The 23,737-nt window shown below is 37.2% G+C and overlaps 1 protein-coding gene across 1 annotated transcript in view; it reads right to left on the bottom strand.

Moving 5' to 3' along the window:
- The window catches only part of PLXDC2 (plexin domain containing 2), a 282,191-nt gene that overhangs the window by 20,579 nt on the left and 237,875 nt on the right, over positions 1-23,737 (bottom strand). The window contains exons 10-12 of the mRNA XM_049798209.1: positions 13,836-13,896; positions 10,902-11,055; positions 8,852-8,890 (exon numbers count right to left, since the gene is read on the bottom strand). Coding sequence (XP_049654166.1) covers positions 8,852-8,890; positions 10,902-11,055; positions 13,836-13,896 — 254 coding nt within the window. The remainder of the gene's footprint in view (positions 1-8,851; positions 8,891-10,901; positions 11,056-13,835; positions 13,897-23,737) is intronic.

Here is a 23,737-nt window from a genome sequence, read left to right as displayed (position 1 = left end):
GAATGCCATCAGAGACTGCAAGGTTTGTAATTTTGTAAAAAATATCGCAGTCTGAAGTCCTGAGCTGTGGGGGAAAGTGAGATATACTGAAAACTGATTTCTTAGCTGCCTATTTCTACTTCTTGGTTGAGTACTGGGTACTACTTTTGCTAGTTATATAAATTTGATATATAATCAAAGGTGTGTACTGCTTAGGATAGATGCTATTTGATGTATCAGAAATCTATGATAATATGTAACTGTCTTTTTTAAAGTCATCTATGCAAGGAATCAAGACATTTTCATCCCTCTCCAAGCTTTATTTCAGGCTAATAAAACTGTCTGCCAGTGACAGTGCTGGAACATTCTGACATTTGGCAAATCAGCTGAATCTGGCAGGTCAAACCCATCTCTCCTCTCTACTATCCCTGTTATCTGATACACTACTGTACCTATGTTAATCTCATTCGACCATCCTTTCACCCACAATTGTTCTTCTTCCATAGCCATCCTTGGACTGTTATTGATCTGGTTCCTCTCATTCAGGAGCTTCAGAGTGTCTGATAGCTGTTTCCACATGAGAGATCTCCACAAGCCATCTAGTGACACCTCCTCTCCACGTGCTTCCTCTCCTCTTTGGGCAGCCAAAGAGAAGAAACCCTCTCTTCCTGCTGCATGGTCTGGGGCTAACCTGCACCTACAGATCCAAGTTCACTCCACCAGTCCTCCACCCTATTACATATGTCTTTTCTAGCCTGGAAGCTGTATCACCCTATTTGCATGACTGTGGGTTTGAGTTAATATGCTCCTGCAAAGAGGGAGGACATTATGTTTAGGACAGCTGAGCACAGAGGGTTACAGCCTACAGTAAGCTCTATAGAGCCACTGGATTTTTCCCCTACTTTGGGCCTCCATTTCCATCTGGAATATGAGCCTACCAGGAGACTGCTTGTTTTATGGGGCAGGTATATGGTTCTCCAAACTTAAAATTTTTTCCTGTACACAATGCAGATTCCTGAAGAGAAGATTAATGACCTACATGTAGTGACTGTGGGAGGGAATAAGGGAATGTACAGTTGGGAGGATTCTCCAGAGGCTCAGAGGAATCTCCATAAAAATGTTCTCTCTACCTCTTTTAGGAACAGCATGATTTGGACTTCTCAGCTTCTTCGCCATAATGGAGTGTGATTTTCTTGATTTGTGGGTTCATTCCCTTAGCATTTGTTAACATCTTGAAGTTAAGCTATTGCTATACTTTGCTTGGTTTCATGATGATTTATAAAGTTATGGCTCAGCTAATGCTTTAAAAATTGGTTTCTGATTGCATGGAAGGAATGAAAGGTGGTCTTTGTGTGAGAATATTACAAACTGTAAGCCACAAATTCTGAATTCAGTATCTGGCTTTGCTATCAATTTTCTGTAGGACCCAGGGCAACTCAGTAAGTCTCACCAAGATTGATCAACTGCTTAGTGCAATAAATGGATGAGAGTGCACTAAAATCAAATCCCTCTGTTTATAGGATGACAGCACTCTAAATATGTTAGCTAAGGACTTTCGTTCTGCTCTAAAATATCACCTAATGCTACAACAGTTATCATGTAGTAATATTAGTTTGAGTTGCTTGAGGACATGTAAGCCATTACAATACTTAGTAGCATCAAACAGTGGCCATCATGAAGCTCAATATTGTACCATATTGTACCATGCCATTTGGCCTGGCAAGGCAGCTAAGTGTTCCTAAATACAGAAGAGCAAACAGTTACCAGATTACAAGAATTTCAATTCAGTCAGCCCATTGACTCCTCTTAACCCTACAGAAAGCAAAAATAAGACCATCAGGTCAAACAGGCTGTTCCTCGCTAAAGCTGTGTCTAATGCTTGCAGAGTTACTTACCCCCTTCCCTTCTTCACCTTTTGGAGACAGAACACCTTCAGGTACTTCAAGTTCAATGCAAAATGTACAACTATATTAGTCATCTTTCACTTGGCCTCCATTTTTTCCATCCTTAACAGTGACCCATGCACACTGATGTCAAAGATGAGTAAGCAATGCAGAGGAGATTGCAGGAGGCTACCAGCTGCAGCTACTGGGTTAACTCCATGTAGAATAGGAAGTTAAAAAGACAGAAGATCACAGGAGCTCTATGTGCCCTAGCTGTCACACTGCCACAGCACTGTGACAGCAACAGGAACAGATAAGATAAAATATTAAGTAACACAGCCTTGTCTTAAAAGTTTATCCAGTCTATTACATTTAGCTCTCCATAGGATCTCCATTTAGATCTACATGTGGTTTTCACATAAACCCTTTGAGCTGGTACAAAGTCCACAAATTGTACATGTTTAACAAAATCAATTAAATGCGTGCCTTTATGGTAAAGTAACGACAACGTAAGAGTAGATACTGTATATCATGTTGTATATGGCTTAGAGAACCAAAGAGAAACTAAGCTGCCATAAGTTAGACTTCAATATAAGTTGAAGTGTCTGCACATAGTTTGGTCTGGTTAAACTAAACTGTTTTAACATCATACTTCTTTAACCTAATGTGGTATATAATGCCTAATATGATGTAAAAATGCCCTTTTGTGCCAGAGGCAGAAAGTGACATTTGCTTTGTAGGGGATACATTCCAGTGCCACTACTTTTAAAAATGTCTGCCATTATTTGATTGACTTTGTGCAGATTAGATTGGTGTTTTTTTACATATTTTGTGATGATAGCTGTAATAAGATGATGACAGCAAAACTGGGATGCAGTGGAGATGCAAGAAATTCTGGAAAAGACACAAATGTCTTGTTCTAAGTAACATTTAAGCACAATCCAATCTACCATGAAAGAAACCAAAACCAACACAATTTATTAATGCTACAAATTTAAATATCCTATGAATAAAGATTATTAATCCATGTTTCTATTTTTTACCCAGAATGGATGAGTTCAGCACTTTTCATTTGTATTTGCTTTAAAAACCACGCATGTAGCCAACTGGCCACTGTGTATAGTATGTAGAATACCTTTCTTCCTGTGTCTGATGCACAAGGAAGATGGGAATATTTATATCAGAGGCTGTTACTTTTCCAAGCTTATTTTCTTAGCTTTGGAAGGCTCCATTTCAATAAGATAGCTGCCAGTAGGCAATGATGTAGTATCATACTGAACACCAGCAAGGCTGTACAGGCTTTCATTAAGTCACAAGATTTCCTGAGAAGGAAGAACTTGAATTACACTGGGCACATCATTTCATGTTTCTTACAGCAACATACTATGGTAGATCCCACACTTTTTCCTAAGAATAATGCTTTCCTATTCTAAGTGCTACAGCTGAACTTGCAGAAAGCAATGAGCAGCGTTTAGAAAATTGCTTGGGGTCTAAAGTTCAACTTTGATCATGCTTTGATCATACTGAAGAAAACAAGAGAGATCTCTAAAATATCTTAAGGCCTGTCTCTAACTAGTGCTGAGGAGAGACTGCTGAGAAATGACAGAAGAGGAACAGCTTGGAAATGTTCAGGGAGAAAGAGAGAATAAAATCTGGACATGTATCAGCATTTCCTAGCTTGTAATTGACAGTGTGAAATACAATATGTGGGAAGACTCACTGATGTATTTGAGTTATGTTTTATTTGTTCCCTTTGGAATTTCCCCCCTACCTAAATAAAAGAAAAAGGGTAAAAATTCTGATAAACTCTGTTTACAAGGCTCTTTCTGGTTTATTTGATAATCAAGGTGGCTAATTGTTCTTCTTGAATCTACCTTTCTTCATATTCTTATCCTATTAACATATTCCTATCCATCACCACCTATTTTGCTTATCTCTGTGTTCTGATACTTTTTTCTTTTATAAGCGTTTTTTTATACAAGCACAGCATATAGTACAGCACAGATAAAGTAAACTTTATGACAAGTTGTCTCCAAGGAAATCCTTGGTTGCCTGAAACTGTATGAAACCTGCATTTTAGGAGAACATCAGCAGTTTCGAGTAAGCGGAACAGACAGAAGTAAACATGTAATTACATAATCCATAACCTAATCTCAATAGGTTATTTGCAATAATAGTAAAAGCCTTAAATCCTGCCTTATTCATGAGAGAAGAGTGGCAGAATAGGCCTGATTCTCACTCTGCTGGGTTTCTGGACAGGAATGGAAACAGAACACATCAACTAGGATACCCTGAAGAGAATTAATGTAAGGAAATCTTGGGTACCTACAAGTAAGATGCCTACTCTTAGTTTGACATTTAGATTTTTCTCTGCAGCTGATAGACACCCTTATATAGTAACTTATTCCACTTTGGGCACTTCTTTTAGGATGACATTAATGACTTCCTCTTGCCTATTGCTTGCCACTGGCTATGAGAAAGGCCCAGAAGAAGAGCTTGTGGCTTCCTGGCTAAGACCAGATGAGATGAAGCCTCTGGAAGGTCATTTCCGATGGCTAGGCCAAGATCTGATGATAAACCAAAGCCATATCCTGTGGATCTTATCCTATCCAAGGTCTACTTTAAAACATTTTTAAACCACCACAAAGGTTAGGTTTAGCATTGTTTAATTTAATGTGTTTTACTTTAAAATTGGAGAGGACTCAGCTAATATGTAGTGACTTGTTAACCTGAGTTAGCTGTTTTGGACTGTATTGTCATAATAACTTTTGTTACGTCAAAAATATTTGTTCTCCCTAAAAGGCTGGCTTGTCTCTTTGTTGAAATAAGTCTCATTTTCTGATCATTTAGAAACTTAACATATTAGAAATAAGTAAGTTAGATGATTTTAGCAGGCATGAACTAGTGGTGTTCAACACATTGCAGTTGGAGTTCAGGGTACACAAGAAAAACAGGACTGAGTCTTCATAATTTGTCAATAATTCCTATGGTAGGAAGAGCTCAAACTGCAAATTTTAACGTAAATTAAGAAGACAGGTGGCTAATGGGAGCTAGTTTCCAGGCATAGGGGACTATTAAAAAAAATAGCCTTGGCTGAGTTTATCACTGTATATAAGGTATATGAAAATTTTTTTTTTTCAAAACTTGGGTCTGCATTTTGGTCATTTCTTAGCAAGTTTCCTAATCTTTCATGCTCAAATTAAGCTCTGTATAGCACTAATGTTAATCCTGTACATCACTAATGTTTGTATCTAGATAATTTTTTAAAAGTCTACCACATAGTTAAAGTAGAAGGATGCAGACATTTCCTAGCACTACATATGCTGGGATGGACTTGTTCACAAATAAATAAAGCAGCTTTCTCCCTCAGGTAGATGTTTTTTGCATAGCTTTTCTTTTTTGCAACAGCAATTTCTGTACATCTTGATGAATGAGAAGTGTAGCAGTTTCTCTGACACTTACTGTCCACCACACATACATTCTTCTTTTGAGTTATAAAGCTGAAGGAATGAGAGGGACTCATAGCAATCAAATCATCACAACAAAGTGTCTAAAAAGGTCAAATAAAATGTCCAGATGTGCTGGCCAATCATATAAATCATCCACCAAAGAGTTCTCAACAAGAAAACACTGCGTTATTGTATAGCCACAGCCAATTGCTCACAAATTTTATGAAAAATTAGGCTTTTAAACTGTTTAGTCAGCCATGTTGTGTTATAAGAAAAATGAAAAAACAACAGAATCTGCAATTACTAACAAAACCATACATTTTTCGTGTTGGACATATCTTAAAACTTACAAAATACTTGTTATTTTAAAGAGAATTAAGATTTAACAAAAATTGTGATGGCATGCCAGCTGTATTTTAAAATGGTTTAGGCATGTATATATTAGGCATCTGTCATGTGTCTGTGAAGAAAGAGGGAAGGCAGAAGAAACAGAAACAAGCAAATTTGAAACGTATGTTATAACACGCCATGAAAGATTGTGGGTGAATTACAGGACTAACTTGCAAGTGATTTTCCCATACAATTAAAAGGTCAAAGCAGTTTGACCTGAACCTGAAATTTAATTTAAATTTAGTTGCTGCTTTATAACACTTGGTTTCAAATGTTCCAGACAGAGGTGAGATACAGAATTTCTATGGAATCCTTTTGTTGTACCTAACCAGATATTGACTGCTATCATCCAAGGACACATCAAGATATAGGCCATGATTGATCCAATATAGCTTTGGTTTTCCATTATAAAAGGTTCCCTTTCATTAGAGTTTTAAAGGATCTAGTGTGAGAAAGTAAAGACCCTGTATTCGTGACCTGAAATAATCTACTCTTTATGAAAGGCTGACAAATCACAGAGAATCAAAGAACGCGCCTGCGGCTGCAGAGGTTTTATCTGAGCCTAATCTAGGGGTCACTGGAAAATTCAATGCATAATTGAAGATTCATCAAAAAGAACTTCTCAGATTAAAAGCTACGTTTACTGTGTGAATGAGAAATCCTGGTGTGTTGCTTTGCTTCCATGTTTTTGAAGTCAGTTACTTTTCTTTAAATTTCAAGAACAAAAGAAACAGCTTAAGGAAAATGAATAATCACATCAGGTATTGGTTTGTGCTCCTAAAATGCAGCAGCTTTCTTGGTGGAAATGAACTTTCTATATTTATGATAAGTGATGCCACAAGCCTTACCACCGCACTCTACCAAGTAGCCCACAGCCATCCGTCACCTGGTCTAGTATTCAACATTTTGTTTGCTTTCACAGGATTTTTCTTTTCAGTTCTTGGGCAAAGAGCAGACAAGTGAAAAAATAATCCTGTTGCAATTCCCAAACAGAAAGAAACTCGGATGTTTTTCCTAAGCCCATCTTTTGCATTATTTTTATATAACAGCATACTATTTTGAGCTGTTTATGAGGTGCTCACGATGCAGAGCTGCCTGGTCCCCGGCCAGCCACCTGCCACGGAGCGATGGCTGACAGGGCAGAGTGTGGGCACAGCTCAGTTGGGAACACACTTTATGCACAGAGCAGACACGAAAAGAGAGGGTGAAGTGCTGACTGATTCGTCTTCTCTATTGACCTTTAAGAGCACCGAAGAACTTTTCACAAAAAAAATAAAAAGCAATTTGATTTCGAGAAGAATAAGAGAAAGAAAGGTTCAAGGACATTCCCGTAGACGAAATGCCTAAAAGTACCACCCTGAGTTTATAGATGACCTTATTCCAAGGGATTACTTATATGTCAAAGCCATGTCAAACAACAACACTGCCAACAAATGGACAATTCAATGCCCAGTACAGCATGTGACCAGCTATGCTGTGGCTAGTGACAGCAAAATGACAGAGGAGCGACCGGCAAGGAAGGGGATGGCAACAGCCTCCTGTGGAGTGAGCAGATCTCTAATTTGAAGGAAGGAGAAAATAATGGCTGAGTATTACCGAAAAACAAATTACAGGAAAACAGACCAAAATGCTAAGTGGCATCTGCACACTGTGTTTTTTCAAAACTTGAATAATTCTCTGCGAGGCTGCTGAGCGACCACTATGCCTCAGCTGTCCTGACCTGGTGCACCTGGGACCTCTGCCCATGGGGCTGGGGACTCCATGTACGCTCAAGCCCAAACCTAAGCTATATTATAGCTGAACCTGTATTCAGCCCCATCTCTAATCTTGTCTCCTGGACCAACCTTGGATCTATGCTGAAGGTAGCTTGCCTCCAGTCCTGTCCATGGGCCATCATGTCTCTTTGGATGGATCTTGGATCTGTGTTGCAGACTTATCTCTGGCCCTGTCTCCTGCTGCTGCTGACCAGACTCCTTTTATGGACCTGGTTGATCATCTCACCTTCTCTGGGACTGCTGATGGGAGCTGCTTCCTTGCCTGAGCTGTGCCACGGGCTGCTGTGCTGCTGGCTGCTGTGCCTAGCCTGCTTCCTCGCCGGTCCCAGCCTTGTCTTGCCGACCTGGCTTCCTGCCTTGACCCGAGGCTTGCCTCGTCACTGCAGACTCAGCTGATCGTCACTAGACTGGGGCTGACCCCAGCTGGTGCCCCTGAGCTGCCAGACTCACCCCACGCCCTGCCCAAGCCTGCTGCAACACTTAGCTGCCGGTTCCCCTGCCCCTGAGTGAAGCTTGGTGCTCTGTGACTGGAGGAAAGGCAATCAGAGGCAATAATATTCCCCTTTATATCAGTGGAAATATAACGTATTTCAATTTGCTCAGCAAATCATCCTCTGCTTAGATAGACCATTCTGAAGTCCACAGAAACCAACCCAAAACTTTCTCCTCAGCAAGCTCTACATTGGCAGTGAATACAGACACAGCCTACATCTAATGACGCAATCTGATTCTAACTAATAGCAAAATTCTCATCAACTTCAAAGGGAGAAGGAACAAACCTCAGGTCTCAGTCCTTGAACCCACAAAGAAGATGACAAAAGCAGTCCCCTGCAGAGCATCATTTAACAGAGGCCTTTATCAGTATAGACAAGGTGATCTTATTAAATTGCATGAGGAATGTGCATGGAGAAATACAGGATCTCTGCTAGTACAGAGACACAGATCTAAAAAGGATATGTTTATTGACAAAATGTCATGTAATAATTCACTGCTATGAATGAATCTATAACACAATATTATTATTTAGAACTAGCATCATATCCTCTCAATACAGTTAAGTAATACTGTATTATTATAATACAGTTAATAACTGTATTAATATAGTTAAAAATTTACTTAATATGTCCACATTTGGAAGTGAATTAAAGCTGCTGGTTTATTAAAGAGTTATAAAGAGAGTTGTAAATGTTTAATTTACTAAGCAGTTGCTAAGCTTATTTGCCCTGCTGCTCTTCGACACAGATGTGGAAGGCTGAAGTCCCTTGGGAGTCTGGTAAAAGCTATTTCTACAATCTGATTTTGATTAATGAAGTTCAGTGGGGTGTAATTTGACAAAGTACTGACATTATTTACAGACAAAAAAATAGTCTCTTACCTCCATTATCTTTTAGGTGCAGTGCTATCTTGGTGTCATCTGTAAAAGAAATTCAAAGTTAGTTGTAGGAAAATGCATTTTTCTAGGTCATGAGTCATTTTAGGAATGACTTTTTAATGTCAAAGAAATTCCACAATTAGAAAATGATTTGATACTCAACTCAACAAGAATTAGATTGTGGTGTTCTTACTTTTGCTGAGCAATGCTTTACTTCCTTACTACTTGTTGTGGTTTAACCCCAGCCAGCAGCTAAGCACCATGCAGTCACTCACTCACTCTCCCCGCCGCCCCCAGCGGGATAGGGGAGAGAATAGAGGAAAAAAAAAAAAAAAAGTAAAACTCATGAGTTGAGATAAAGACAATTTAATAGAATGGAAAGGAAGAAAATAATGATGATAACAATAATAATGGCGATGATGATGATAATAATAATAATATTAATAAGGAACTGGAATATACAAAAAAAGTGATGCACAATGCAATTGCTCACCACTCACCAACCAATGGCCAGTCAGCTCCCAAGCAGCAATCCCCCCACAAGCCAACTCCCCCCAGTTTATATACTGGGCATGACGTCACATGGTATGGAATACCCCTTTGGCCAGTTTGGGTCAGCTGCCCTGGCTGTGTCCTGTGTCCCCTCCCAATTTCTTGTGCCCCTCCAGCCTTCTTGCTGGCTGGCCATGAGAAGCTGAAAAATCCTTGACTTAGTCTAAACACTACTTGGCAACAACTGAAAACATCAGTGTGTTATCAACGTTATTCTCATACTGAATCCAAAACATAATGCTATACCAGCTACTAGGAAGAAAACTAACTCTATCCCAGCTGAAACAAAGACACTACTAAAAAAACATTTATGAGAGTGTTACAGTGTAAAGGAGGATTCCAAATACTGGTAAATAAGGGTACTAGAGTCTGTTTCATAAAACTTATAAATAATTCATTTGTGTTACATGTTCATACATAGCTTGAGCATTCTATCATATTAAATGACAATAAAATGAAACAATGACTCAGTTCCTCTTCTAAGAATCATGAAAAGGTCTACCAATTTTAAATCCTATTTATTTCCATGTTCCTCTTCTTGTTGTGAGCTTTAATGAACAAAATGCCAGGGAATAATGCTGCTAATGCAGTCCAAATCCTGCACCAACAGTTTCTAAACTTCTCTTGCTGCAAACAAAACCGGCCTTTCTCGTCTGTAGATTCCCACCTTGAAATATCCTTCAGCTCAAATTTTCCTGTCACAGGCCACTTAAAAAATCTGCCTGTACCTGGTACCTTTTCTTGTGTTAACATACAATTCTGACAGAAAAATACTCTCCCTCCCTTCTCATTTTATAGATGCTATTTGATTAATCTGAGTTAACATTTCTACCCAGCTGAATTTTCTCCAGAAGGAGGCAAGCAGGAAGCCTCAACCACAAAAAGGCAAGATTTAGGCAGCCAGTGCAACAAGGATGAGAACTGACACACCATCACTTACCCAGTTAAATTAGTTCAGAAGCCTATAGAAACTATTTCATAACAATGAGCACTACATGAAAAGAACAGTGTCAACTGACCAAAAAAAAGTAAACAGGCAAATTTCAAAAAGGTTTTTAATTTGGGTTATCTCCAAGGTTATCTTCACCTGGTTAAATAGAATACCTAAAGGCATTCATTAAGTCTGTGATGGGAGTTTCTTCACTAACTTTATCAGGACCCTCTCCTTCTACTACTTCAACAGGTTTTGGACTATGGCCTGATGGTTAAAGGAACACAAAAAACTCATTGTAACCACAAGTTCTCCCGAAGTCTGCCTGGCTTGCCCATGGACCCCCAGCACCACCCTCTTCTCCAGCACTTCTCCCCTTTGCACCTTTTGTTGCAAGAGCAAGTTGCAATTTAAAAGCAGTAGCAGATATTGCGTTGACTGCAATTCCCCACTCTTTCCACTGCCCCAAAGAGAAAAGGTGAACATGAACACATACTTAAAGGAAATACACTTTTTAGACTTGTAAATGATGTGTTTGCACTATAGAATAATGCAGTGTATACACTTCACCTTCTGTTGGCAGGCTAGTTGGCAGGTGGGAAGTGGTGGATCCTCTAGTGGTCGTTAAACCTCTGAACTTTGTGGTGGTTGGCAGAAGGGTGGTGGTGGAGTATGGAGGTGTTTCAGTTGTGTCTATATTCTTCTCACAAATCTTATCTTTTGACTGTTGAGAAACAACAAAAACAAAGAAGAGAAAATTATTTCTCAGCAGAGAGTGTCACTAAATGGAGAATTTAAGAATGGGCAAGCTGTCAGGATAAAAAGAATGAAAATGGAAACTGTAAATCAAGGAATTTCAAGAGCTCTACACAGCATTCAGCAACACACATTTTTCAGTTAGCTGCAAAACTTACAAATCTCAATTGTTAATGACAAGGCTTCAAAGTCATTCCTGAATGTCAAACGTTATTTCCCCCAATCAGATTTTAACATCTAAGATTATCATAGAAATTTTCACTCTTCTATTGTGAATGCTCACTGCCATTGGTCTGGGTGCCATAACACATGCTAAAAAAGATACATGGGAATTAAATTGTAGCTCTCTGTAGTGAGTAATGTGTAGTTAACTGGAGCATTTAATGGGGCTTTACATGCAGTTATCGCAAAAAATATGCATATATGTGTAAAATGTGTGCATGTATTCAGCCTATAAAATATTCATATATCACACTATAGAGCAACACTTTCACTATATGCCTATTAATTCTATATAACATTAAAATTTCATGTATCATGTGTCTATAACAATTATAAGTATCCTAAAATATAGATTATAAACTATAATAATCTAACAAATGATTGTTATATTAGCACACCATAAATAATTTTCACCATCATACAAGAATTTAACTTGTATTTTCATGGGCAAATATTTCGATACAAAATTTGAGTTTTGTTTCTTCTTTTTTTTTTTTTTTCATTTGTGGAAACTTTTAAAATTCTGCAAGTGTAATGAATATTTTCTTTTATGGATTACACAGTTTTGCAGGAAAATACATCCAATTAACTAGCAGCAAAGATGGGAACTGCTTGTAACTCTTGCTGTCCCCATTGATTTTAATGAGAAGTGGAATCCTGCAAAGCCTGTTCATTTTATTGAGATCTGGCTGTCAAAACCCAGTGGGTGTTGTCTTTCTTTTAATATGTATGGGTATTTTATTGTCCTTTGTTTCACCAGAAATAATATATTACATTAAAGAATGTATCAATACCTGCAGTATAATTGTTCTTTAAATTTCTGCATATTTTAGCTTGAAAACCACTATTAATTTCACTGATGCAATTTAATAAAAATTTAGCTCAAAATCTATATTACAAAGAAGGAAACATTACTATGAGAATCCTCATTATTCATCCTCTTGAATGAATGCATATAAAATTAATCTCTGTGTGCTAATTATTGATCCTTTATTGAACTCCAGCAGTCAGCTCAGACATCATTCTGGAAGATGCTAAGTAAGCTGTTGCTTCTACTCCAGAGAGTCTGAAAGCTGGACTCTGAGCAGCAATCAGCTAGCCTGAAACTGTGCAAATCAAGCTATTAGTTTCTCAGAAACACTTAGTGTATCAATAATTTCCTCTCAGATCATGTACTAAGCCTTGGAGCACTAGTTGTGTTGAAACAAGAAGGGAGAAGCAGAATGGGATGCTACTGTCCTGCAGAGAGCAATTTTTGGATAACTTCATCTACAGGCACAACTGAGTCCTAGCTAATTATAATCTGGATTAAAGCAATGCAGAGATAGTGCACTATAATAACACATACTCCCAGTACCTTTTATTTTATGTTCTTGAAGAGGTCATCCTCCACAGATAATAAATCTCACAGAAATTCCATTCTTAAATCAGCAGATTACAAATTGCAAAGCTGAAGTTTCAAGGCCATGTAATAAGGCAGTATGTTGGATGCGGTTATTTTGCAATTACAGTTATAAGGAAAAAAATTTCTTCCATCAGACTGGATTTATATCATTGCTTCTCTTTGCTTCTACTGAGAATATAACAGAATGTGCTTTTCTAACTAGACACCTGGGGCTAAGTTTTGCCCTGAGTTTTGCCTGACATTACGTTTCAGAAGGGCTATGTTGCTGAAATTCATGACAGAATTTAGCCCTTTCAGCTAAACTGGAAAAGTAACTCCTTTTTTGTGGCCATCAGGAGATTAAAAGTGTCATAAATTAATTTGTTCCTATTACCACAATCCCCAAAAGAAAAAGAAAAAAACCCCAAAAACTCCCCAACCTCCAAACCAAAAACCCTTCTAAAGGGAGGACACTGAGAAGGAGCCAACAGTAAGATACTTAGATATGTATCTGCTCTGGTCCAGAAGTACCCCAAATAACTCTTTTAGAGGAGGCCTATAGTCCCTGTTTGACAGTCCATCATTACCACATTCAGATATCTTTTTTGTTCTTTCGCTGCCACTCCATGAAAGGAAATCCAAATGCCTTGTATGTTTGGGGTTTTTTAAATCTCTTTGAATTTATGCATGTAATTTCTTCTGTACTATATGATTTGGCCAGATTTCATAATCAAAATGCAATGCCTGTTTTTCACTTGAGACTACTCTGGCAGAGGGTTTTCTGAGATGAGGAACATCACAGTTTCTTCCCCTTTTCTGGCAAGAGTCAGAGTTCTAAGAGAAAACCGGTGCAGGGATACTGTTCTGGTGCAGGCTTTCTGGTAATTTTATTTTTTATTTAAAGTATTTTCTCAGAGATAAAATTTTTACTTTGTGTCCATTTTATTCCCTCAAATGGGGAGTGAAATTGCTCAGCCTATTTTGCTTTATTATGCCTTACAGCATTTCCACTGTATGATAGAGATAAATATAGCAGGTCTTTGGCCTTGAAACCATGCTTCATAATCTGAAGAATTTAATCAAAAGCATCGTAAGTATATAAGTGGCCTCTGATGGGCTGAGGATGTAAACTACTCACATACCTCTTCAGGGCAGCCACTGTCTACCCAATCTTGCCGGTGACGGTCAAATCCACTGGAGCATCTTTAAATGATGAAATAGATAGAAGTTGTCCAGATGGAAATAGGAGGAAAACAAGAACAAGAAAGGAAGGGAAAAGAAGAAAAGAGAATGACAGAGAGAATAAGTAAATGATGTGATTTATTTTAAAATCCATATGATTTATGTGGTATTGCTTTTATTCAAGAGGCAGTTGCTTGCAATATGAGTTAATCATTTAATCCATTTCAGTGAAACGTGTTTCAATGAATGAGTTTTTATTTTAGTGTTTGTTTTTTTTAATTTATAGTTTTTAAATAGGAATGTCTCCCTTCCACCGGATAATTATTCTTAAGACTGCACTGAGCCATAGCATTTTTAAGTTTGATGTCAGCCCTATAGATGTAAATTGGTTTAATTATTTCTACCAGACTTCTTAGCCAGGAAAGTTTAATCACGCAGAGGATGTAGTGAACCAGTCACTGCTCTTATCAGGCAAGGTGATCTGAGACATCAAGATACACACACAATAATGCGATCAACGTTCACAGATTTAGGTAACAGCCCCTCAGAACAGCCTTCATGACAATTAGAGAATACTATACAGCTGTTTCTACTTCCTTATTAGCTGTGGAAAACTTAAGTTGCGTGCATATTTCTTATCAAATTAGGTGAGGTTGATAGCCTGCTTGCAATATCCTTTTTAATTTTTAAATTTTCAATTTTAAAGCAACTTGTAACACTTTAATATAATGATTCCCTCAGCAATCCCCACCTCACAAGAGTGTCACCAGTGTTTATACAGTAACTTAGAGTTTCCTAGACAACAGTTAGCATTACAAACAGAAAGCATTATTAAACCAGCAAGCAAATAACTAAACCATGATGTCCAACTTTGAAAGAGATTCTCCCCAGTTACATTTTTTAAAATTTTGTTTGTTTGTTTGTTTTCTGCATTCATTTCCTGTAGTATTTTGTTATGAGACAGGATGATGTCATTTGGCACCCATGGTCATAACTTACCTGACTGTACAGCAAATAACTTTCTCACTGTCTTTTAGTAAGACTGGGCAAGCAAATAAGGCCACTGTTATGGTTAGCACTATTTATGGGGTAATTTTTTGTTCTCAGTGAACTGAAAGATACCAAGACATGCCAAGTACTACCTTACTTCAACTGAGGTAAACAGGTGCATTTGGAAGAATGGAACAGTGGAATCACTTTTCTAGTAGGAAAGGATGTTACAAGAAGATATAAACAACGTTAACAACACACCTGAGATAATAAACTTCTCCATATAATTATTCTGAGGAGAAACTACAATGTCTTTGACAAAAGATTTTGAGAAAATTTTGATTCTCCTGTGGTAGTTGCACTGATCCATATTCCACCATTTGCAATGTTACTAAAAAAATACTCCAACCCTAACAGGTATCAATTATCACTCACTCTATAGCAACTGAATTTTTAAGAATCCTGTTGCAGTGAACAAAAAAGATGCCTAAACCTAAACAAAAAAGATGCCTAAAGAGGAATGCAGAGACCTCCTTCCCAATGCATGGGAATAAAGGTCACTGTAAAGAGTGTTTTCTTGCTGAAGGGTGAGTGAATCAGTGCTATGCTGGGAGCTCAGTGCTTCCTCCGTATCTTTGTGGTACTAAGCAGAAAGAAATGATGACATGACATTCCAGGTATGAATAGAAGATATTTTTTTGAAATCTCAGTCTCCCCTACATTCCCCTAAAGTTTTAAGAGCTTCGTTAGCAACTTCTGTGCCCATCTTGAAGGAGAACTGGACTAATTTTCAGATGTACACATTACATTTTAGTCATACTGCTCTGGATAAATCTAATGGGTTTGAGGATATTCTGTACATCCGAAAATCAAGCCAAATGTTTAGACGTGACATCAAGCCACTCCATAATTCCTACAATAGAGGCAATTACTGCAGGTACATAACCATGCTAATTCAAATCCCACTGTACTGTGGCAGTACACTCCTCCCAGCAGGAAACGAAACTTCTCCAGGCAGGGAGAAGAGAAAAAAACATTAAACCCTTGAGGCCACAGGTTGAAAATTAAATAGACAAATCGAGATGTGCCAGGTACACTGAGGTGACCATTTTGGCCAACAGAGATTAAGTGACCATATGCGCGTTTTGAATTGTCACTTTTAAATTTTAAGGATTCTTAAGTCGGCTGTGTAGTACTAATTCCCCTTACATCATTGAGCCTGTAGTTTATTAATATTATCAGAGCTCTAACTAACTTTTTACTGAAGAATAAATCTGACTTTTAACAGCTGTTGGATTTGATTGTGCATGCCTCCGTAACATGTACTTAGACCTAGTAGGGATTAATGACCTTTTATCTTAGATTTTATCTTGTATCTAAATGGTGTCAAACTTAAGGCTCCAAATGTTAAATGAATAAAAGCTTATTCCAGGTGCACTCACTTACAGTTCGTAAGTCTTTTCTGACAAAATACTGAAATACGGTGGCAAGTAACATTGCTGGGGCTGATTTTTTCCCAGGAATTAATGAACCACCAAAAGTTGAATGCAACATGCAAGGATTTGGAATGGCTTTTTCAAACATGTGAGCCTCTCTTCAGATGACTGTATCTTAAAGAATAATACATTAAGCCCCAGACACGGTTTGTTTAACATTTTCTACTGATGCAATGGTGAGTCCAAACAATATTATCAGAAAGCAGCTTTATCAGGAATGAGATAGGCTCCAGCAAACCTGTTTGTGAACTTCCTTTGAGACATATGTCAATGAGATGTCAGCCATAGCAGCTACTATCATTGCTGCATCATTGAGTTAGAATTCTGGGAACTGTCATTTCAGTGCACCACGCACTTTACCGACTGCACTTTTAAGACTTTCATTTAGTAGCATGGTGATAATTCCCTGTTGCCATTAAAACATTGGAGCAGATTTGATTAGCTATGCCATTTATACCATCTGTCAACATGGCCATTTTATAACAACTTCATTTTCAAGTGATAACCGAAATCAGCTCCTAGGAAAGCAATAACAAAGATGTTCTAGGAAATGAGAATAGGGACATTCATGAAATGTAAGGAATTCTAGGATTTGTGTGGAACTTGGGAGTACTGGTTCAGGGAGCAAAGGGAGAATTAAAGTCTCTGCATGCATAGCAATGATGATTTGGTATAACTAATGCAGCTGAGTCTGGGTAACATGAAAGATGTCAGAATCCTTTCTGTGAACTGTACATAGTCAGAAAGGAGATCGAGATGTCATAAGATCTACTAGATGCTATTTATCTCTACTTCGCAGAGAATATTCAAATGACAAGAAGCATCCAGTCAGTGCATGAGCTGAAATGCTTTGCTGCTTCTCTCTTAAGAGAGTTCAATGAGGATTAATAATAATAATAAATCAGAGACCCTGTATACAGAAAATTCATCAAGGTTTAACCTATAAAAGCTAAAAACTTAATGGAAAATTATTGGGAAGGAAAGGGACAAAGTATGGATAGAAAAATCCTTTCACCAGGTTGAAGTGGTATAAAACATTCAAGAGCATTAAAATGCACAACATGTGCTCTTTAAACCAACTGTTCCCTAGGTTTTTTGCCAGGATATCAGTAACAACATATAAAGAATGGATTTCTGGGAACTGAAAGACATTCCAGAAATCTGAAATGATTTCTTAAATACCATGTAATTATTCAGCTCAGTTAAAATATTTATTGACTCCTATAAATAAAAGGTTAACCTGGAAAATTAAATAGAAAATTGAACAGACCGAACTCTTTCCTGCCTTCAAACACTAAGGAGGGCACATCACATTAGGAAAAGATTAAGGCACTCACTAGGTTGTTTGAATTACTAAAAGGAGAATTAGAATATTTTAAAGTGGAATTTCTTTCCAAGCTGAGGGAGATAGGAAGTAAAATATAAAAATAAATACATATATATATAAAAATATATTTAAAAAATAAAAATACCAGAAGCCTTGAACTTTGTGTCTGTCCAGCTGAAAAAAACCCTAATCATAAAGCAATTTTTGGAGGAAAAAAAGCTCTTTGTGCTTGGTTTGGTTTTGCCTTCCCTTAGTGCAGAACAGGCTCCATTTTGGTTCCTCCATCTTTTGAATATCACTTTCTTGTCCACCTGTGCTGTCTGGGAAAAGACTGTATTTTCCTCCCATTGTTATTTTCCACTTTCCCTTGTCCCAAATGCAGAACTCTATCACAGCTCGAAGCGCTTATGAAGTTCATGTGAAGTGTCACTGTGAGTGACTGTGGGATAAATTTGTAAGATATTTGAATGGTATTTGTGCTTATCATCTAGTTCAATACACCCAATTGTATATCTGAATTCAAGCATAAATGTGTTGTCTGTATTTATCCTTTACTTTAACATATTGCTTAATTAAACTGTACTTCGGAATTGGATGACAATTTGAATAGTTAGAAGAGGATTTGCTCCTACCTTGCTCTTATAAGGTAAGAATAGCTAAGATGACTTGCTTAATACAAGGATTTTAAACATACAGCACTACAAACAGTCTGTGCTATTTTAACGTTTATGAAAAATTCAAATATAATTACTAAGGCATAGTTAATACTTGATGCAGCATATCTGTGTCTGCAGCACTGAATTCCATCATTGTCTTAACATTGCATGCCTCTCAAAATGTACAAAATTCAGGTAATGATGAGAAGGATCAGAGAGTGGCACAAATTTCAGCTGGTAATCTTCAGCCTGACTATGGTTCTACAATTTTATGGGACAGAAATTTGGAAAAATATAGCTTTATGTTCTGTAAAGTACTCCTGCAACATCACGTAACCAAAGAAGTGAAAGATGTTAAAAAAAAAAAAAAAAAAAAGCTGTTATTTTACAGTAAAAGATTTAACATGTGTAAGACTTGATATTTGCAACTTTGACACAACATGTGAATAGGCAGTAGGAAATAAGGATTCCCATGGGGAATTCTTGCTGTTGGAAGAGCCTAAGAATAAAAGTGGGCTAAAAGAAATAAGTTTTATTTCCAATTCAACTAGAAAGAAAGGAAAAAAATCCTAGTTAAAGTGAGACTTGGCAGAGCTCTGATTACAGAATAGAAGGACATTTTTCTATAATCTTAACATCAGTTACAACAAAGGAAACATGCTGAAAAGCAGATAAAGAATAAAAAAGAAGCTTTTGCTAAAGACTTTGCTTTGAATAACTAGAATGAAAAAGAAAGTGTAAGAGGAAGGCCTTAGAGTCAGATTTATGAGATTATGGCATCAGACTTCCAAAAAAATCAGCAGAAAATAATAATCAAATGTGTTCTCTGGGAAGGAGCCACAATGAAATTAGTCTCTGAAACCAGGTTACATTCTCCACTGTCTTTGACTTTGTGTGTTTATACCTGGACAAAGGGGGTATAAAAAGCTAATAGCAACAAAAGTTAGCAGAGAATTCTGATCTGTTGGCATTGCTACCTGTTTTGCACACAAGTAATTACTCAGGGTTCAAGGCAAAGAGCTTCAAAGCACTACTGGGTGTATTTTACACTCTGGTTAGTGATCCTAACTAGCACAATTAATCCCCTGTTTTTACCTTTACATGATTGTCTGAACTATTTTCTATCTTTGAATATCCAAAATGATCTCTTCAATTTTAGGGTGGATGCTCCCATGATCTTACACTTTTGTTTCCCAATACTGCATGTTACATTTCCTTCTGGTTAAATAAATAAAAGTGAGTGGCCAGTTGTATTTTGAGAGCTGCTTTATAACGCTTTACACTGACAACCTCAGAAGTACAGCTATCCTCACATACCTATTGCTTTATCTCTTGTTTTTAATACAAAAATATGAAGGTCACCTTTGGAGAAAATATTTTCTTTTCCACTTCAGAGATGAGGAAATAGAGCACAGGAGACATGAAATGATCATCTGAGATAACAGAATTCTGTAACAGAATTAATCCCAGATTTTCTGAAAACCAGACAAGCATACACTAATTCACAGCTCCTCTGTTTCCCATAGTACTCCCAGACATATGAATTGTAGAACTGGGAATGATATTGAAAAGCATCAAGTCTCAGGTAGCATGTGCCAAGGCAGAGCCCTCATTCACACATTGGCCAAACTCCCTTTTTTATTCATATACTTTTACTGGGATTATGCTCCTTTAATTAAAAAAAAACACTGATAACATTAACAAGTAGAAGAGTCCTTGGGACAGGAAGAAAGTGGCCTGGTGGTTAAAGACAGTATGAAATAAGGCTATTCACATTTCTGTTATCACATTTGAACCCCCAGCAATTGTGCAATACATAACATGGCTGTTTCAAGTACTATTGGGCATCAGCATCTGAGCTGCTAGAAAGAGAAGTGCAGAGATGTTTTGGTTAGGCTAGGTTAGTGGTCCTGTTATATCTCATTCACAACTAAAAAAAGAAGTTAAAGGAAGCAGGAGCTGTGACAGGAGAATGAGGAATAATGTGCTAAACTGACTACATCAACCAATGTTTATATGCTTACAAAGGTATGCCAACAAAACAGGAGAGCGTTCTGCACAAAGAACATACAGTTTTGAAACTGCATATTCATACCACTGCATTTGTGGAAAGTATGAATGAAATAGGGTTAAGAAAAAAACCTGCTGTAAAGGCTCAGTGAATTCTTCACCTAGGGAGTAAAAGAAAGGAAGAATATGAATCATCCTGTAACTGGTTATGTTCAAAGGAACTTAAAGTTCAGAAAGTTATTTGTTTCCCAAATTAGTATTCTACTTGCATCTCATTTTTTATCTAGAAGTGAGTCAAATTCTGAAGTCAATATTCAGCAAGAACAGTCTGCAAAACAGATTACCAAAGAATTACAGAACAGTTGGGGCTCATCAATTTCTTCATTAATTGTACATATTAACATTGGTTGTGATATCTGGTGGGAAGCAAGTGGTTTCATCAATGCTATATGATAAAGCAGATGTTGGAAGAGTTAATAGATCTGAATAGAGGGGGAACTAAAGATGTAATTGTGTGCAAAAAAGCCTTGATATTTAGGAAGAATACTGAGAAAACTTCGTTATTTTCTCTGAAATTGGGAATACCTCCTACAGGGAAATGTTACAGTCCTCACTGTTTAGGTGACTGGAAAGATTGACAAAATATATATGCTATAGAGAATCAGTAGACTGTGTTGAGAAATTGAACAGTTTGTCTTAGCAGGTCTTAATCTCAGATTATCCAATTTTTATGAAGAGACATGTGGATTTCAGATTTGTCTAAATAAAATTTTATGGTAACATTACACAGGAGTATGTATATAGCAATATGTAAAATTTAAAATATGCTAATGAAAAGAGACTTTTCATTTAGGGCCCTTCCTTAAAGAGTGATGTCTAGGAGGCAACAAGACAAATATGATTTCAGTGATGCTCAGGTGATATTGAGGAGTACAACCATAAGAGGTTAGCACTTCTGGAAAGCAGTTAAGACTATTGTGATCATTCTGGCTGTTTCTATACTAGTAAGATAAACATGCCCAGAAATGTTCCTTAGCACTGAAGACTGCTGGCACAGAAGGGCCTATGCCTGAACAAGCAAACTCTCTCAACCTTGAAAAGAAGGAGTTTGCACATAAACTGCCAACTGGGAATAATCCCTGGAACAGTCCAACTCCTAAACCATGCCTGGGAACTGTTCTGGACAGTGCTCCTGGGCATGGACTGAAATCACATCAGGGACATCATAACTATTTAATGGCACAGATAATCATTTTCCAATGCCCAGGAAGCTTCCCAGGCTCTGTTTAATCTGTAAGTAATTCTATGTCAAAAAATATTTGGTATGGGAAGATGAACTATAGCTGTACAAGTGACTGTTTTGTATGACCACTAAACTGACCATTAAACAAATCTGACTGGGACTGCCATTCTGCATTACATTTCAGTGAAACATAAAAAGTAAAGAAAAAGAAAATTTCATATAGTGCAAAAACTTTCCATTAAAAACATCTTGATTGATTCATTTAAAAATTACTTGATTTAATTCCTTTTTTTATTTATTTCCCTTGTAACGAGAGCAGAGGAAATGAAGAGTGAGAGTCACAAAATTGGTGGAAGACTGGATTTCTCCATGGTAATGCAGTGGGTTGGATGTTTATATGAAGGGAAGAAAACTATGCTTCCACAAAAGTACATTAACATTCATCCTATAAAGTACCCTAGAGTCAGGTGTGATAATGTGGGCTGCCTGTCTTCACAGAGGTGTCCTGAACTTTTATCCTGAGCTTGGAGGTCTTATGAAATGCTTTGTTCTCAGTTTCTGTTCTTTCAATTTTTATAAACACTTGAAATAAGGAAAGAGGTGCAGTTGAGAAGATAATTATCTAGCCCAACAATGGGGAGGTGGTATCTGGGTTCTGTAATATAGTCTCATTAACATTCAAATATTTGATAAAAGGTATACAACAGGTCATTTCTGGGAACATACCATTTTCTGGTAGTCAAGGAAGGAGTCAGGAACTACAAGTTAAATTCACCTCAGACATGAAAGGGAAGAAATATGATACCTTGTTCCTCACTAAATTAATATTCTGCCAAGAAGGGCCTATTGGATAAAGTGTGCCTATTGCACAACCATTGTTTTTGCTAATCCATTAATGAAGTTTTTTTCCGTAACTGAATTTATCTGACAAATTGTCCTGAAGTCATAAAGATCGGATTGGTCAAATTTGTGTATTTTCTAATACATCATTTTTGGAAAAGAAAAAAATTCCCGATTGTCTGCTGTTGTAAGCAGTAAAGTTGATTTATTTCAGTCCATTGGAAGAGAAGGTAAGATAAAGTGCAAAATAGCAGCAAAACCAGTAGAACTGCCCTATGTATAGCGATGCGTAAAAACATTATAAAGTGGGGAACTATGGATAATTGAACTAACCTGTTTCAGTACTATCCTAGCTTTTATGACTAAGAATTCAGTTAGGACTGCAAAAACTAATTCATTTCATTAGGAGTACCTTGCTTATATATTTGGCTTATAAACTGGGAGAACTGCTGTTGTAGGGCCTAACTGCTCTCTTTAGAAGCTAAGCACCTACTTATGTTTTTTTTTTCTTTTCTTCCATTAGCTTCCATATTAGAACTTTGAAGTGTTTTTCTCACTGAAGTCAAAACTCCTTATATCCTGCCATACTTGGTTTCAGGAGTAGTGACCATGAACTATTAAAAAATTCACTATTTTCGTTAGGGGAAGAGACCAGTCAACTTCTAACTCTTCTAGTAGGACAGGAATAGTAGTTAGCATAAAATAATATAAAAACCTGTATATGATACTCAACAGAGAGAGAAGTGGATAAAAATAACAGTAGTTTAGCAGACAAAGGTAATTCTTCCAGACAAATTAGTGTTAGTTAGGTTAAGGAAAAGTTAGCAAATTTCGGAGGTGTGAAAATGAGATGAGTTGGGACTTTACACACAAAAGAAGTGGAAGAAACAGCCTGAGTGCCAAGAAGACAACCTAAGCAGGTTAAAAATTATGCTGTAGACAAGATGATATGTTGATATCTGATTATTTTAGGTTAAGATATATTATAGTGAAACAATCAAAGAGGAGTTTGAGATCCTGACTGCACTCCTCTGTCTTTGCACCTGTGCTCATATATAAGACATCTGCAGATGTCAAAGCCTTCTTGAAGCTCTGTATCTGAATTCAGGTAAAGTAGGTAAAATTTCTGCCTTACTTGGTAACTTCCTTCTCAGAGATCTTGAAGTAATCTTTACTCTTGTGTTTAAATAACTATCCTATTTTTTCTATTTGTTCTAATTTCTGTATTCAGCTAACCATCATCTACCTATATTTCACATTACTATACCATGCAAATTAACATCCTAACTGTTTTGCATTA

This window comes from Accipiter gentilis, chromosome 4, assembly GCF_929443795.1.
Source record: "Accipiter gentilis chromosome 4, bAccGen1.1, whole genome shotgun sequence".
NCBI classification, from domain to species: domain Eukaryota; kingdom Metazoa; phylum Chordata; class Aves; order Accipitriformes; family Accipitridae; genus Astur; species Astur gentilis.
The sequence above is the reverse complement of the archived record's forward strand: the minus strand, read 5'-3'. Positions and strand labels throughout refer to the sequence as shown.